Below are 16,490 nucleotides of genomic sequence, written 5' to 3'. Positions count from 1 at the left end.
AGTAAAAATTGCTTAATTTTGATTTGCCTTTCTCAGATAGGCAGGTTTAAATACCAGTTTGCTGCAGAAGCAGCTGCTCTCTACTCCCTGTATATTTGCATATAAATACAGAGCTCCAGCACCAGCCCCTCTTCACCCCGGGCTCTGCATGGAAGTGAAATGATGGTCTGCTGAGAGAGCACTGACAGTGTGTGATGGATTCCCATGTCACACTTCATTTGGGTGTGCTCGTTTTCTCTGATGAATCCAGTTTCCTTTGAAGCTCCCTTGAAATACAATAATGCTATATATGCTGAAAAGCTAAGTAAGGAGTTCCTTTCTGAAACTCAGCATCTGGCATTGGGATTCTGTTCAGCTCAAGGTGAACTCTCCTGGGAGCTGCACATTGTTCCTCTGCCATCATTTGCTGTCAGGGGACAGCAGGACTTGCCAAGGCCAGCTCTGGGCATGGAGCACTAACCTTTGCCTGCAGTTCTGCTCCTCCAGAGCATTGCTGTTAACACCTGGCTTATTTCTTGCTCTAAGCCAGTCTGCAGGGGAGTCTGTTCTCTACCATTGAGCTTTCTGTCCAAACCTGGGCTGTGTGACTGCTCCTTTAAGGCTGCACCAACCTGTGACCTTTATGTGGCACTTTGCTATTCCAGTGGGCATCCCAGAGATTATGCAAACTTGAAGGTATAAATAGGAACATTTCATTTGACTGAAGTAGAATTGGAGTTGGAGCCACTTAAATCATGAGCAAATTTGGCTTGGAAGATTAAATAAATGCATAGTTTGCTAGTTTTACCAACTGGAGCACATATTGACAAACAGCGAGCTCCTTTTTTTTTGGTTTTTTTTCTGTCACTAATTAACTACTCTGGTAATTGGAGAATAAGAATTAAGATTGTGCACTCACAGTGATTTGCTTTCTTTATTGTGCCTGCTGGGAATGAGCGATTGCAGTCAGTTATGAACAGAGTCCATTGCAATTCCTTCCCTGTCACAACAGATGCTGTTGGGAAGGTGCTTCAGTGAGGTTTCTACACAATTCTGGCTTCTCAGTTGATAGCCTGATAGCATGAAAAATGCACAGGCATTAAGGAGAAACACACAGAAAAAGTAAGAAAATGATCAGTGAGTATCATCCTTATTAAATAACAGAAATATGGAGTACCCTCAGGAACACAGTAGGAGGTGATAATTTTTCCAGGGAGCAATTTACACAGTCATTGTTGATTTGGGATTTAGCTTATTTATTCCTAGGAAGCACTTAATATTTGTAAACAACAGGGAGATGAGGAATTAGGTGCTAACTTGCAATATGGCAATGCTGAAGTGCCTCTTTTCTGTAAGGCACCTTGAATAAGGGACACTGGATAAGTTTTTGTATTTCTTTGCACTTAAATAACTGGATGAGAGTCTGAGTCACCCTCCAAACTGCACACATTGGAAAGGCCTTTAAGTACAAAAAGTGAAATTCAGTGGGAGACCTTTTACAAGCAGAGAGGGGTTTGGGCAATCAGATGTGTTCAGTGATATTTTAAAAAGGAGAACTGGCCATCAGTGGGAGACTGGTCACACAGATAGGAAGTGAGAAATGGACTGCACACAGAAGAGGCCAAAGGTTTCCCCTCTGATCAGAGTACTCATCATTTATTACTGAAAATACACTGTTTTTTAGCAAATTCTGCATAGCTGGGAAGAAAAAAGGAATAGATAAGTGCAAACAGCAGAGCTGTTGAGACTTGTGGTCCTTCAGTCAGACAAATCTGGCAAAAAAAACCCAAATCTGGGTGTTTCTCCTGATTGTGGAGCTGCACAGTGACACACCAGCAGTTTCCCAGGAAAGCTGACATTGCATTTCCAGCTTGCATTCTCTTGCTGTGTGCTCACACATCGTGCTCTGCAGGTTGACAGGTGCTTACATGACAGCCTCACGTGGTCTCTGCTGAAGCCTCCCTAAATTGGGTCCTCCTCCTTACACATTTAAATACTTTCAAAATTAAGGTGAAAAAACAAAAGTTTTAACCTTGCAGTGAGTAAAACAAGACCAGCCATTCTGGGGTTTTATTTTCAAGCTTTGCTTATACAGACAGAATCACTGCATTTCTTAAGTGCCTCGTGTACCTCTCTCGTGAATTATTCACACACCCTGCAGAATATGTCTTTGCCAAGCTGCCAGCTGCATAGCTTGGACATTTTCGGTGCCACTTTGCAAAAACACTATGTGAGATCTGGCAGGCTCTGACACGTCCTGGGTGCTGGACCTGCTCACAGTTGCTCTTGCTCACCATCCTAACCCTTCATGTCCACCACAGACTAGTGCATTTTAATTATCTTCATGATTTTAGTGGTGGCACAGTGCCACCCTTAATTTCAGGCTGTGACATTCTTGTCACATTGAAACTTAACCATGGATAGTAATTAATTACCAGTGTTTTCTTGATTCCTGACTAAATGAAGCTATGCAGCTCATCTTCACAGGGCAGCTGAGCCATTGGTTTGCCAACAAAAAAATCATTTTGGGATTTTTTGGCATGATAAACCTTGCTTTTCTTTGCATGCAGAGACCAAGAACCACCTGGAACAGGGCATGTGGGCACTTCATACCAGTGGCTAGCCAAATTCCTACTTTGCATCCCTTAGACTTAACTAAAGAAACATTAGTGTCTCTGTTGAATTCTCATGTTCAGGAACTTGGGTTATGTTAATGCTATGGCTTCATTAATTACCCCATATCAATAAGAAAAGGCAGCTTTTAGCCTCCTAGCATAAGAGGGGAGAAGAAATAGTAGTATCAAAGGAAAGCTTCAAAGACAGGCAGAGCTGTCTCTCGGGTAATTTCTGATCCCTGCATTCTCACCACTTCAAAGCTGACTGTGTGTGTGTGTTTGGGTGAAGGGGGGGTTGAATCTGATTTCTCTAATAAGTGTTGGCACCGGACCTGTTTGATATGGGATGCAGGGAACATTCTGGTTCGTTATCGCCTTTGAAATCGCTCCTGCGACCTTCAGGAAACGGCCTCTTGTTACAGCTGCTGGGGGTGGGTGGGGAGAGGGGCACTGGGGAAAGCAAGCCCCAGGTTAATTCACATGCAGAGGATGCCCTGAAATTGTGCTTTCAGCAGTTTTTTAGTTACAAATGTGTGTCTTGATTGAAAGTGAAAAGTTGAAGAATAATAGACCTATAACGATGCATTCTTTAATCTGCCTCTGCCTTAATCCTCACTTTCAGGAGGGAAAGGTGGGCACTCATTTAAGATGTATGCATGGAGCAGGGGCTACTGGGTTTTCTTGCTTTTTTTTTTTTTCCTTCTTCCTTTTTTTAACATGGATAACATCATGTCTGTAAGACAGGCATTCATTACTTTTTCAGCTTTCCCGTCTCCCTGCCAGCTAATGAACATTCAGAACCTGTTGGACTCATCTTAAAGCACCATCTGAAGTGGACTTTTTTTTGAGCCTAACTGGAGAGGATCACATACTTGGTTTGATCACTGGGGATTAGCAAACTATCTATACATTCTAATTACAGCAACTCTGCAGGCAAAAAAAAAGCTGTAAATTATTTTTTTTTAAAAAATATATACATTATTTTTTATTTTCAAATTTTATTTTATTTTCAAATTTTATTTTATTTTCAAATGTAGGCTTTTCCAATCTGGAAGTGCTGGCTGTGCTGCCTTCCCAGCAGGCATAGGTGGGATAATACCCTGTAAATCAAGCCTGGGTCCAAGTCTGAGCTGCACCCTGAGTGTTGGTGTTCACACAGGTTCTTGATCTCACCCCAAGAACCAGGAAATGTTAAAAGGTTTGTAGGGAGGTGCCTCAGGGTACTCATGTCTCCATCCAGCCTGGAAAAGGCACTGAGACATCAGCTGCCTTTTGTCTCACAGCAAGGTCAGCAGTGCTGAGCCATGAAACATCGATCCTGGAGTGAGTTTTGAAGTTTTAACATCACATCCTGTCCACACTGAGCACTGGGGACTCAGGAGTCACTGCTGTGCAGGATTTGGACATGGGCCACTTCACACTGCTACTCCTAAAAGAATGAGAGCTTTCAGCGTTCTGACCATTTTTAGCATAGTGAATTAATCACTCAGCATCCTTCCCCCTCGCTTCTCTCACCTCCCTCTAATGTGTTTTACTCACTTCATATGACTTCCTTCGTTTCAGACTCTTTTTGTGCCTTTGAAGAGTCTTGTACTGTCAGTTGGAATGCATCGGCACCTAAGGCAGAAGTAAAATAATCAGTTTAATAACCAGAAAAAGAGAGAACACCCCCTTGTGAGAACACGTGTGTCCAACCGTGGTATCAGGCACCAGAGGAGCTACCCCTGCTTCATAAATTCACTCAGTTCTTCTGTCTAGACTCCTGAGATTAATGCTTTATCAAACACCTTTCCCGTGACAAGTTCTGTGCATACAGAATCGTTGAGTACGCTGGGATCTGTTGGAAAAAGTGATTTGCAAGTCTGAGATTGATGGAAGCTCCTTTTGTTTTTCCCTGCTGCTTTTCCTTGACAGTCCAAGATGTTCCACAGGGCTGGGCTAAGAGAGCATTAACGTCAGTAGGAATTGTTAAACACCAGAGCCACTGGACTGTTCAGCAAGGACAGCTTTACCTTCCAGTTTGAGGGCTAAAAAACCTTAAATTTCAACTTTGTTCTTTTAGTTTGTGTGTAGCTGAGCACACATTTAAGTCATGGATGTGTGCAGTTATCTACAACCTTAAATTTCTCTTAGTGTGATTTTGGTCTGCAAATGTAAATGCAGTTTCCTGAGGGATGTTTTATTTAGTCCCAGTAGACCCAAAGCTTTGGCTTAATTCAGCTAAACGCTCTTTGTGTTGTTTGTAACTGAATCAGTTATTCAATACAAGACAAGCATAAACTTAATAAAATGCCCTCATTTTAGAAACACACTCAAGCTGATGAATATTTGCATAGCTCAGCCACAACCCCATACAAATGAAGATTTTTGCTTTTTTAAAGAGAACTCATTAATTCAACAGGTCTCGTATGTATAATTTTTTTATTAAAACTGTGCTGAACTATGTTCATTTTTCATTGCAATACAAAGGAAACCTTACATTATTAATTCCCTTTCTTGGATTGCAACAAGTGAGGGCAAGGGGTCAAAAGAGTGAACTCAGAGGTACATCTTTGTTGATCCATTTTCTCTCCAAAGCTGCTGCTTTATCTGTAGTAATATATAACTTTTTTTTTTCCTATTCTAGCTTGACATATGGTCTAAATCCAACTATCAAGTTTTTCAGAAGGTAAGTCTCATTTCTCTCTACCTAAGGCTCATATGTGGAATTGATTTTAAGTATCTGGGCCTTTATGTTAAATAATTCTGAATTTATTCTTTGTCATCACAACTTGCAAATAGCAAACAATAATCTGTAATGATGGAAAACACTGAGTAGAAAAGAAGATCACTTCTGGTATTATTTAATTTGGATTTATTTCCCATCACAGTTCCAGTCCATGGTTTGGAACAGGAAATTGGAGCTTATACTACTCTAGGCTTAAAATTTCATGAAGAATCTCTGAGCATTCTTCCTTCAGTTTAAATATTCTGGGGGAGAAAAGAGTGTTTCAGGTTCATTTGGATTTTGTTGTTTTCATTGGGGTTGGTTGCCTCACATTCCTGAGGGCTTGAGTTTAATGAATCAGTGGAACTCCATTTCCAAAATGAGTTTGGGAATAATTTCCATGACACTATTTTTACCTGTTCTTCTTCCCATGATGGTGTAAGCAAGAGGAGGGACTTACTGGAATGAATGTTGTGCCGTGAATAAGAGAAGACCGAGAGAATGGCAGCAATAAAAATAAAAATGCTAAGAAGGTTAAAGTGTATTTTAGAACGATCTATATCTTGCTATTTTCAAGGAAGGGAAGATTTCTCTTTGAAGGCCTCTTGTCAGAACGCTGTAAGTTCAGATTGATCTGAGTTTAAATTCCAGTTTCCCTACCCTCAAGCCCCAGCTCAAGGAGCTGCAGTCTCCAGCTGCTGCAATGGCTCCTTTCATCTGCATTTGTAGTTCATGAAACAAATGGGGGTCAGGGACTCCAAAAGGCTCAAGAACAGGGGTCAGAATTGCGGCATCTTGGCTGTGTTTGTGCAGCTCCCTTCCAAGATTTCGGAGGCAGTCAAGAGGGGAGATGTTTGACCCAGGATATTACCCTGCTGGAGATCAAAGGACAGCTTTTGGGGAGCTCAGTTGCTCTCCCTTCTCTGCCTGGCATTAAAGGGAATTTTTGCTGCAGTTGATTCTTTATCCTGGAGATTAGTGGTTTAAATATTCTATTTTAGTATCAAGTAGGGTAGTAGAGCAGGAAATAAAGCAGCATTTGCTTATCAGCCTGCTTTAAAGTGATTTTTGCAGTGGAATAAATATAAGGTTTGGGGATGACCTGCATCATCTCAATTTCCTGATGTGTGTATTTGGTTGTATACTCATTTGGGCATAAGATTGTCCTCCTGGCTGTTTTGGTTTAGAATATCTTGAAAGGGTAAATTCATATTTCTGAAATTTGTGTTAAATGATAATAAATAATCAGGTTTTGATGATATAATTGTCTATAGCAAGATAACAGACTACAGTAAATGTCTAGTTTGCTTAGATGTCCACATTAAGGACTCAGGGTGCATAAATAAGTGGAATAAATTTCCCTTCATGTCCAGGTGATGCTTTCAGAGCAGAAGCTGGAAGAGATGAGTGAGAACACAAACACCTCTGTGGCTGCAGTATGGATAAATGAGAATCTTTGTTCTCTTCATAAGTTCCTGTTGTCCAGTTTTCTCTTCTTAAATACCAAATTATTAATATTTACCAAAAAATAAAAACCAACCCAGAAAGACTTCAGGGAAAGGGTGTCCTGTAACCAGCTGAATAAATGTCTGTGGGGGGGTTTTATGGTAGTTTTATAGATTTTATTGCTGACTCTGTCTCTGTTACCTTGGACAACTTCACCTGTCTTTGGCTGAGTTTCTCATCCCTAAGGTTGGGGTAATATTTGCTGACTTCACAAGAGCTCTCACTGAATTGGTTGCAAAGAGCTCTCAGATTCTTGCCTGAGGAATGTGATAAAAATGCAAGGTGATGGCACCTTCTAATCAATAGGTGGTGTAGATTGAGCTGATAGTTGAAGAAGTTGAGTCTGGGACCCACGTCAAGTTTTCAAACAGGTGATAGAAGGTGCTGTGGTTCAGCATAGTAAATTCTCTGTGGTGCAATGCTTGGTTTGATTTCCTCTTTATTCTCTAAAGCTGCACTTGTGTATATTTGTAATGCCCAGGAGTAGTGATTTAGCAGCAGCAAAATGATGGAAGTAGATAAAATACTGTTACAGAAACTATTATACTCTGTTACCAGGGTAGGATCTATACTGCAGGATTTTCTGAACAAATGTTTTCATGCCACCAAAAAATCATGAGTAAATGTGTCAGCACATCTGAATGTTCTTGAAATGTGTTTCTCATGGCAGTCACCAGTATGGCAATGTGGAAGAAGGAAAAATAGGGATGAGTAACTGCTCCTCCCATGGAGGAGGCTGGGCTGCCCTTTCTCTGCTGCCTTTAAATGTAAAATCCATCGCCCCTCTGAAGGACAGAGCTGTTCTTCTTTAAAACCCTGACTGAAATCCCCAACTTTGTCTTCAGAGATAACACAACAGCATCTGGAGCTCCCCAGATCCCTGCCTGGGGGAGCTGCAGGCCTGTCAAATTCTCACAGGGTTTCAGCATGACTTTCTAGATTAAGGACCAGAGACCTCTGATCTTCAATCCAACCCTGTCAAACGAAGCTAAATTTGTCCTGACTTTTTGTTTGCAAACATTGGCTGTGTCAGCAAGGCTTTTCTCTTTCCTCCTTATTAGGCAGGATACCTGAGTGTGTGTGATTTGATGGGGGCCAGCTCCTGGAGGGCCCATTACTGTTCAAGTGTACAGTCATTTTCCCAATTTCCTGGAGACTTCCTTAACCTGGTCCTGGGGTGAACAAACCTTATAGGTGCTCAATGCACCAGCAGGGTTAGATCCAGAGAATGGAGCTGGGAAATAAGAGAGGGGAATGCTGAAAGGGCAGAGGCACAAGGAGCAAACAAAAGGTTTTTCAGGCTTCCATGTTGGTGTGCCATTTAAACTCTGCAGGAGCAGCAAATGCTTTCATCTTAAACCTCCTTATTTTAACACTTTGTGCCTCTTGATCCACTAACGCAAGAAGAGGAATAAAACAGGAAATAAGGAAAGATTTTGGGGCTTAAATCCTGGTATACATGAAGGCTGCATAATTCTAGTCATTGTGCAAAGGGTTCAAAATTCTAACTGTAAGGAATGGTGCAATGTTCATAACTTTGCATTCAAAAAGGAGGGAAGAACACAGAAGTTTGGAGCTGCTGTGAGTGAATCAAACTGGGCTATGGTGTCAAACAGCTGCCCAGTTAAAAGCAGCATAGCTGGTGTTGCTGGGTACTATGATGAGGTTGGCTGTTTAAATCATATGCAAAGGCTTTTTTTAAACCCATCTATTTCTTTCTGATCTCAGAGCCCCTTCCTTATTTTCACCTAAACAGTCTCCCCAGTTTTAACAATGCCACAAACTGGTTGTTTTTGCTTGATCTGCTTCTCCCCAGGGCCCATTTTAAGCAGAACTTTGAGAAGCTGTTTGTGAGCCGTGTGATCCCAAAGTGACGGCATTTTCAGCACCACAAGGGCACATAAGTATTGTAATGTATGAAGATGTATTCTTGTCAATAATCTCAGAGTGAGATCACATGCAGGATGAATGCATGCATGAGACAAACCGTGGGCTGTGCTGCTGCTGCTCAAGGAGAGGAGCTGGGCTGTTCCAGGGTCACCTGCACAGCTGCTCCTGGGCAGGCTCAGTCCCTGGCTCTCTTCAAAGACCTCCTTGAGTGAAATAAAACCTCTGTGACCCAGTCCAAATAAGCAGAACAAGCAAAATAATAACTAAACACTTTGTGAGCTCTGAAAACAGCTGATAAATCCCGTCTTTCAGAGAAGTGTGGTGGTGTTTTCCTGCACTGAGAGTGGGGAAGGGTGTGTAAAGATTTGTGTGAGTTCATCAGTGTCTGTTCCATCCATCATCCTTCCCAGCACCTCCTGGGCAACACATTCTGTGCTCCACATTCCCTCCAGAGAGACTCAGATGCGTTCCTGGAGAGAAGATTGAGTAATGGGAATCCTTGGAAATGAACAAAGGCGTTCATGCAGTTTTCCTTGCTATGAAAGATCTAAACACTAATGAAATAACTTCCTTTTTTTACTTTCCCTTAGTGCTGTGATCAGCCTCCACAGCTCATTGCTACAGGCCACTGTTAAGGCCATGAACTCACAAAGGTTTGGGAAAAAAAAATTAAAAACCTTCCAGGGGATTTAAAGAATCCCTTTATATTAGATGGAGTTGTCAGTGCTATGCTTGAGGGAATAAACCAGCAGGGAAAGTTGTGGCTCTTAAAGGAAGTTCTGCACCTACTTTTGAGAAGGATATTTCCTGGCAGTGGGATAAAATATGTAGGGAGAGGGAAAGCTTTTTTAATTCAGTCATGTGATGGTTTTTATTAGGCCAGGGGTAGCTTCATTCACCTGATCTGCAGTGGGGCAAAGCTATCCTTTAGGTCTTTGCTTTTGTGCTGCTTATCCTAGTTACAGGAAGGACTTGCTCAGCCTTCTCCACCTGTACATTGTATAATTTAATTTTTTTAATTGGATTTTCCAGCTTTAGGAATTCTGTGTGATTAACCAGTGTCATCAAAGCCCAATAAAGCCATTTTTGGATGTGTCATCTTTGGAAAACTCAGGACTGTTCCAATGCATTATAACTCTTCCTGTGAAAAATTGAGTTTCTTTGCCAAATTTGTTTTTTTCCATGTCACTGAAGCCTATTTGCCTCAGTCTCCAAGTACTTAGTTAAACAATGACTATTTTATTTAGCAGAATTTTGCTGCATGAGATTGCCTTGCTTTTCCTTTTTTTAGACAAGAAACACAAGTGCTTTTCAATAGATGAATTGTGAAATATTGAACTCTTCTGCAAGATCTCTTGAAAATCCATTTCAAGGTCCAGAGCAGAGCTATCCCAATCGATGTGTGCTCCCCTGAATATGTTTCCCCATAAAAAGAAAATAGAGAAATGAGAAAGTGACTGATAACTTAGATAGCAGTAGGTAAAACACAACGATAAAAGTGGAGTTAATAAAATAAAACCCTGAGATGTACAAAATATCATCCTACACCCAGAATAAATTAGTTTCTGATTTCAGCTTGGCTGGAAGAAAAAGTGTGTCCCTTAAGTGAGCTGGCACATATGCAGTTTGTTTTGCTTTGCTTTGGTGTGAAATTGTATTGCCATTAGGAAAGCTGGGTATTGATCTTTTGGGATTTGTTCTTTTGCCCCCTCCTCTTTTTTTCATTTTTCCTCTTCCCTGTTAATCTTGATCACTTTGTGTTTTCTCTCATGTTTCTTGGGGGGTAACCAGCATGGAGTTCTCCCTCACTCCATGCCCTGGGCAGTTCATTCATGGCCCAGCTCTTTTCTGTTTGACTTCACGTTCCTTGCTGGGTTGGGAAGGGGAGGGGAGTCATTCCTTTACTCTTCTTCCTCAAATTTGACACCCACTTTGATCTTTTTTAGCTATCAGCTTTTGTTTAGGGTAGAAATTGCCTTCTTTTCATGCAGAAGGCATTATTAGTGTTCCAGCAATGCTGGGATGGCTTTTATCTCCCCAAGGAATCTCATTATCTTTACATTACAATAGCAACAGCATATGGGCAACTTTGCCAAAGTAGCCAGTCAATTTAAATTTGTTAATAGCAGTATTTTTTAAGCAACTTCCTTGGTGCCAAGAGAAAACAACTTTGTAGTTCAGGAGGAAAAAAAAAAACCCAAAACAAGCCACAGTTTGTTAGAAGTAGAAATACAGCAGAAGGAGAACGGCTGCTCATAAATATCTTCTGAACTTCCAATTCTTTGACTTGTCTGCTACTATCCTATAAAAGCACCATCTCAAAAAAAAAAAAAATCAGATAGCTGGTGGGGCTTGGGTTGGCTTCTGAGCACTACATGATATGTGTTTAAAATAAATGGCTGGTTTGAGTTGTGCTGTGCTATTAATGCACAGTTCATCACATTATTTCTCATACTTATTTTTACTTGGTAACACAGAAGTGGCTAAAACGGGCCGAGGTCCATTTTGTGAATATTTTTGCAAACTCACCAGAATGTGCAAAGTCCTGAAAGTTTTCCCTTCCAAATGTCAGAATCACATGTGAGTCCCTGCTCATGCTGAACGGAGCTGGGTGTGTGAGAATGATGGGGAGCAGATCCTGTGTCTAAAATAGCAGGAAAACTCAGAACTGGATTCAGACAGACTGATGTGATGGAGTGCTCTGTGGAGGAAGTTTGTGTGGTGTGAATGAGAGCCTGGCTATACATGGATTTATTCAGGAATATATCTTTGGCAAAACCACCTCCCTGAATAGCTTCAAGCACGAGTCTCTTTTCTTCAGTGAAACTTGGAGTGCTCCAGCTCCTGTTGCTGAATTGGACTTGCAGTTGAACTGCAAATGAGGAACTGGAGTTAGCTGGGAATAGCCATGGGAATTGCAGTTCTTTCTCTTACTCAAAGTTTGCTGTTGTCTGTAGACTGACCCTGAGAAGAGCTTTGCTCCTCCATGTCAGAACTAGAAAATACAATTTAATCACTCCCTAAAAAGTCATGTATTTTGTTGGAAGCTTTGACATTACTGATGAGGACCACTGAGATTCATGAGTTGAAATCTGTGAAAAAGCTCCTGTGGTTATGTTGTTGTTTTGAGCTCTTTCTTGTCCAGCCTAAAGAGTTTTTCCAATAATATCTTGCATTCAGCCTGGAATTTCTAAGAAGCAGTAAGCTGTTGACTGTGTTGATAATATTTCACAGGCTGAATACTGCTAGAACATTGTATCATAACTGTCAGAAACTGCCCCTTCCAGAATAATTTAATAAATTGTAGTTATTTTTTTTAAAAAAAATCTGTCAGCATTGGTTAATTTTCCTGATTTTTCTTTAATTATTCTTGTTATTATAAATACATATTTTATATGTATTGTGTCCATGTGCAATTCCCAGATGTATGATCTTCTTATGGCTCCATTTGGGGAAATTAAAAAGCTCTTTATCAGAAATCTTTTAGTAATGCAAGTATTTATAAACCTTAATTGTATTAATTGATTCCTGATGTCAGAGGAAATGAAACTGAGTAATCCTTGTACTCCCTGGTCTGCTGCCTCCCCAAGGAATTTATAGTTTTCCTGTAGGTTAACACTGCTTTGTCTAAAATGGGGAATGAATAAAGGTATTTCCTTTCTCTTTTGGTCTGATGCAGGTGACAGATCATGCGACCACTGCCCTGCTGCACTACCAGCTGCCCCAGATGCCAGATGTGGTGGTCAGGTCCTTCATGGTAAGGGTGTTGGAAAACACATTTTTCCAGCCAGCTCTGAGTGTGTTTGCAGTGACTGGCATCAGGCAGTTCTGATGCAGTTGTAATTTCCCCAGTTCAAAGGAGCTGGTGACTGTGATTCTTTGTGTCTCCTACCTGGACAGGGATGAAGAGCTCATTCCTGTTTCCCTGGGGTAGTTGGTGTTGGAAAACTGAGCTGGGGATGGCTCTGCTGTCCCAGGTCTCAATATTGATGATTCTTGTCTGCAGAGGTCTGGGTCATCTGGGTCTGGGCCATGACAAGAGGAAAAACTCCCTCAACCACACTCTGTCCTATGGCCCAGACCTGTGACTGTTCCTACTGTGCAAGTTCAGGATGTACAAAATCTGCTCTACTGGAAGTTCCCTGGTAAGAGGAAATTGAAATTCCCAGTCTGTGTATTCCAGATGAGGCAGCTTGCCCAGTATGGAAGTGATGGCCATTATTTACATTATTACATTATTTACAGAAAATTCCATTTTGCTGTATCCAGACTTTGTTTCTGTAGAATTGTGTGTACTCACCCAGCTTGGCAGCAGGTGTTTGGAGAAGCAAGGAAATACTGGAGTATTCAGATCTTATCTTACTGAATAAAATTAATTCAGTACTATTCTACCTTGATATACAGATTTAAGTTTATCCCCTTTAATTCTCTTTGTATTTAGAATCATATTTGTGAAATAAACTTGCATAAGAAGCAGCCCTGTTAACCAGAGGATGAGAACAAGGAATTAAGATACAGAATTCCTTCTACCAAGAATTTTGGCAGTGGAAACTTGCTGTTCTCTCTGCTGCAGTCTCCCAATGGAAGATCTTGGAAGAGATTTTCTTTACAATTCAGGCTTTTTCCTCCATTTCCTTCCCTTATGTTACCCCTTCACCTGAGCAATGCAGCTGAGACTTTGGGAAACAAAAACCTCATTTTGCTGTTCACTGTCTTTAGGAGTGTGTAGCACCACTTCTTTTACATCTTTAATTTCCAGTGTGTAATTTCAGAACAGTCAGGCTCTGCTCTCTGCTGTGCTGGATTGGTTATTTAACAAAAAGGCCACTAAGATGAGAGATTTGCAGAGTACATCTTAAAATAATAGGTTTTGAAAAGTGAAAGCAGCCATTACTGGTCAGATCCATGTTCAACATGGTCCTGAAAATGAATGTTTAATAGAACAAGTGGTTTGTGTGAGCCTAAGCCCTGCTGTATTGATCAGAGAAAACACCAAAACTCCCAACAAAGCAAAACCAGCACAAGTGTCAGTATGTTAGGCCTTTGACCTGTCACTTGTGCAATCCACATGACAGGATCTTCTGAAGCCCTGATTTTCCAATGGAAATGAAGAACCCATTCCTTTCTTTTCTGTCAACACACATCTCAAGTGCACAATTTAACTTCATTTACCTTTTTTTGTATTATGGCTCAGAAAATCCGATTTCTCAATAGTGCAAGCAAAGCCCATCCAAGCTGAAGTAAATAACAGCAATTTACTTTTAGAGTTGTGTTGCCCTTGTCCTCATATTTACTGCTCAACCCAGACAAGATCTGGTTCTTCTGGAGGAGAGTTATTGACGGCCCAAGGTTTGGTTGCTATAGAGAAGACTCTGATGAAGATGGAAGGATTTGTTTCAATAAACTCAGCTGACCTCTTCTTCAGAGAGCAATTTTCTCTTATCGATGTAATTCAATAGGACTTTAAATGACAAGATTCATGTGCATCCTTCACAGTATAAGTCTGCTGGTTTAGGGTTTTTTGAGTTGTGTATCTCCTTGAGTGGGGAATTGGGTTATGCAATGCTCATTGCTGTGTGTGACAATGGGAACAACCCATTTCAGACAGGAACTTTGTGAAGGAACATCTGAACTTACCCTCTGTTGTTCAGCACTACTGGCCTTTTATTTGTGTATATATATATATATATATATGTAGTCATCAGTGTAATCAGGTTTAAAATGGCTCAGTATTTTTATGATCAGTGAGTATTGATCCTAAAATCACATTAGAGAGGAAGTTCATTAGCTGGATGTGGGAGTCTTTCTGTCTTTGGCTCTGGAGAGCCCAGGCTGCAGTGGGAGTGCAGCAGGGGGTGATAGATGGTTGTGGCAGGAGACAGACCAATACTCAGCTGGAGAAGGCACCATCAGGAACAATTATATCCCAGGAAAAGTAAGAGGTGTTGCAGCACTTGCCTCCCCTTGCAGTTCTGGAGCTGTGAATGCCTCCTGCTCACAGGGCAGGAATTTCTATTAACAAATTTGCTTAAGTGACTAAAAAAGCAAGAGATTATTAATAAATTATTAATAAAGTGGGAATTCAGATCTACAGCGACCTTGTAATCTTCAGTGTGCTTGTGTTTATAAAATCACCCTGCACCTCACTGGGGCCTGGCCAAAGCACAACTCTGTCCTTGCGGCTCCTGTTTGACAAGAATAATGACAAAGGGGAACATCTCTATCCAGTTTTCTTTCATTTCTCTCCGTTTTTCCTTTTAGACCTGGCTGAGGAGTTACATAAAGCTGTTCCAGGCTCCGTGCCAGCGCTGTGGGAAGTTCCTGCAGGATGGCCTGCCACCCACGTGGAGGGACTTCCGAACACTCGAGGCTTTCCACGACACCTGCAGGCAGTAGGAGCCCAGAGCCTTCCACCAGCAGCAGGCAGCACTCAGGGGGGTTGGGACAGCACTGATGCCTCCACTTCTGAACCTCCCTGTCCTAAGCAATGAGGTTGCACTGAAACATTTGACTCTGGAGCAGCCATCTGCGAGGCACATGTGAGGCTGATACATCTTGGAGAAGATGGGAAGAAGCTGTGTGTGATCTGAAATGATCTGCCTGGGAAGATCTGGCAGTAATTATCATTACTCTAAACTTTCATGAAAATATCCATTGTACAGTTTGTGTTTTGTGACAGAATTTGCAATGCTGAGGACTTTTATAAGCTTGAAATAAATTTTGTATTCTCAAAATTTGTGCTGTTTGTTTCGTTGTTTGGTCAGCAAAACCTTTGAGTTTGGTGTGGGTTTTTAGTGCTGCTCTTTTCTTTAGGAAAACTGGAAACATTGAAACATGCTGAAATGTTGGGGGGGGAATTGTTGCAAGGCTGCTTATCTGAGTGCTTGGGGTTTTTTAGTGGAAGAGGAGATTATGGCATTGATTAAACACAGAATTTCAAAGGCATGTGGCAGCTTGGAAGATGCAGTGTAACTTTCTAAGGCAGGGGGAAACAGATGTTATCCTTTACTAAAATTGTAATGAGAAATGTTAACAAAATCTGCATGTATGAAGTAGTTAGGAAATGTGTGATGAGCAGTGGTGTTCTACAACTGAAACAGCGTTTCTGCAGAGCAGGGATCCAGTGTGTTCCCTAAATGTCCACAGAACACGCTGGAGAAGAGCAGGATCCCTCCCAGCAATCCCTGAGCTCAGAAGGGATGGGAGAGTTCCATCCTATGAGCCTTGTCTGGTTTTCCTTCCCCCAGACACAGGGAAAGGTCCCTGCTCCTGTCCCAGCCTGGGGGTGTAGTGGGTGAAATCTCTTGTGGTATTTTCCTGAATCCTCATCTCCTGTGTCACCCCCTGACAGCCAATTTGATTAATTCCACTCTCATTCCCACCTTTTGCTTCTACAAACCACAAAGGCTTCAGAATGAGCTGATTTGGGAGCTGGGAAGGGGAGCTCTGGAGGATCCTTGTCACTCCATTAATTTTCAAATAAATTGACAGTGCTGCAGAGTAATTTTTGAGGTTCCTTCTGCCTTTGGACAAGCTTCTTTTGCAGGACTGGCTCATATGAAAATGCATGTTTAGGGCTGGAGGCACGACATTGTGTGTGAAGGATGGCAGTGTGTGTGTTTCAGGATGTTAATAATGAGATCTAATTTTTTATCCATATTAGTTCATATATTCCCAGTTGCCAAACAGAAGAATTACCAAGCATTTACCAGCAGGATAATGGCCATTTCAGCCAGCTGCAGTTGAATTACCTAATGAAAACTTTTTGTGCTGTTACTTGACCCAAGCAGCCT

The 16,490-nt window shown here is 41.4% G+C and overlaps 1 protein-coding gene across 1 annotated transcript in view; it reads left to right on the top strand.

Moving 5' to 3' along the window:
* MED27 (mediator complex subunit 27) overlaps positions 1-15,431 on the top strand; it is an 84,284-nt gene extending 68,853 nt beyond the window's left edge. The window contains exons 7-9 of the mRNA XM_023938228.2: positions 5,221-5,262; positions 12,377-12,454; positions 14,959-15,431. Of these exons, the coding sequence (XP_023793996.2) occupies positions 5,221-5,262; positions 12,377-12,454; positions 14,959-15,093 (255 nt within the window). The 3' untranslated portion in view covers positions 15,094-15,431. The remainder of the gene's footprint in view (positions 1-5,220; positions 5,263-12,376; positions 12,455-14,958) is intronic.
* The last annotated feature ends 1,059 nt before the right edge of the window (positions 15,432-16,490 follow it).

The sequence above is a fragment of the Cyanistes caeruleus genome, chromosome 20, assembly GCF_971803275.1.
Source record: "Cyanistes caeruleus chromosome 20, bCyaCae1.hap1.1, whole genome shotgun sequence".
NCBI lineage: Eukaryota > Metazoa > Chordata > Aves > Passeriformes > Paridae > Cyanistes > Cyanistes caeruleus.
This window is presented reverse-complemented; position numbering and strand designations above follow the sequence as displayed.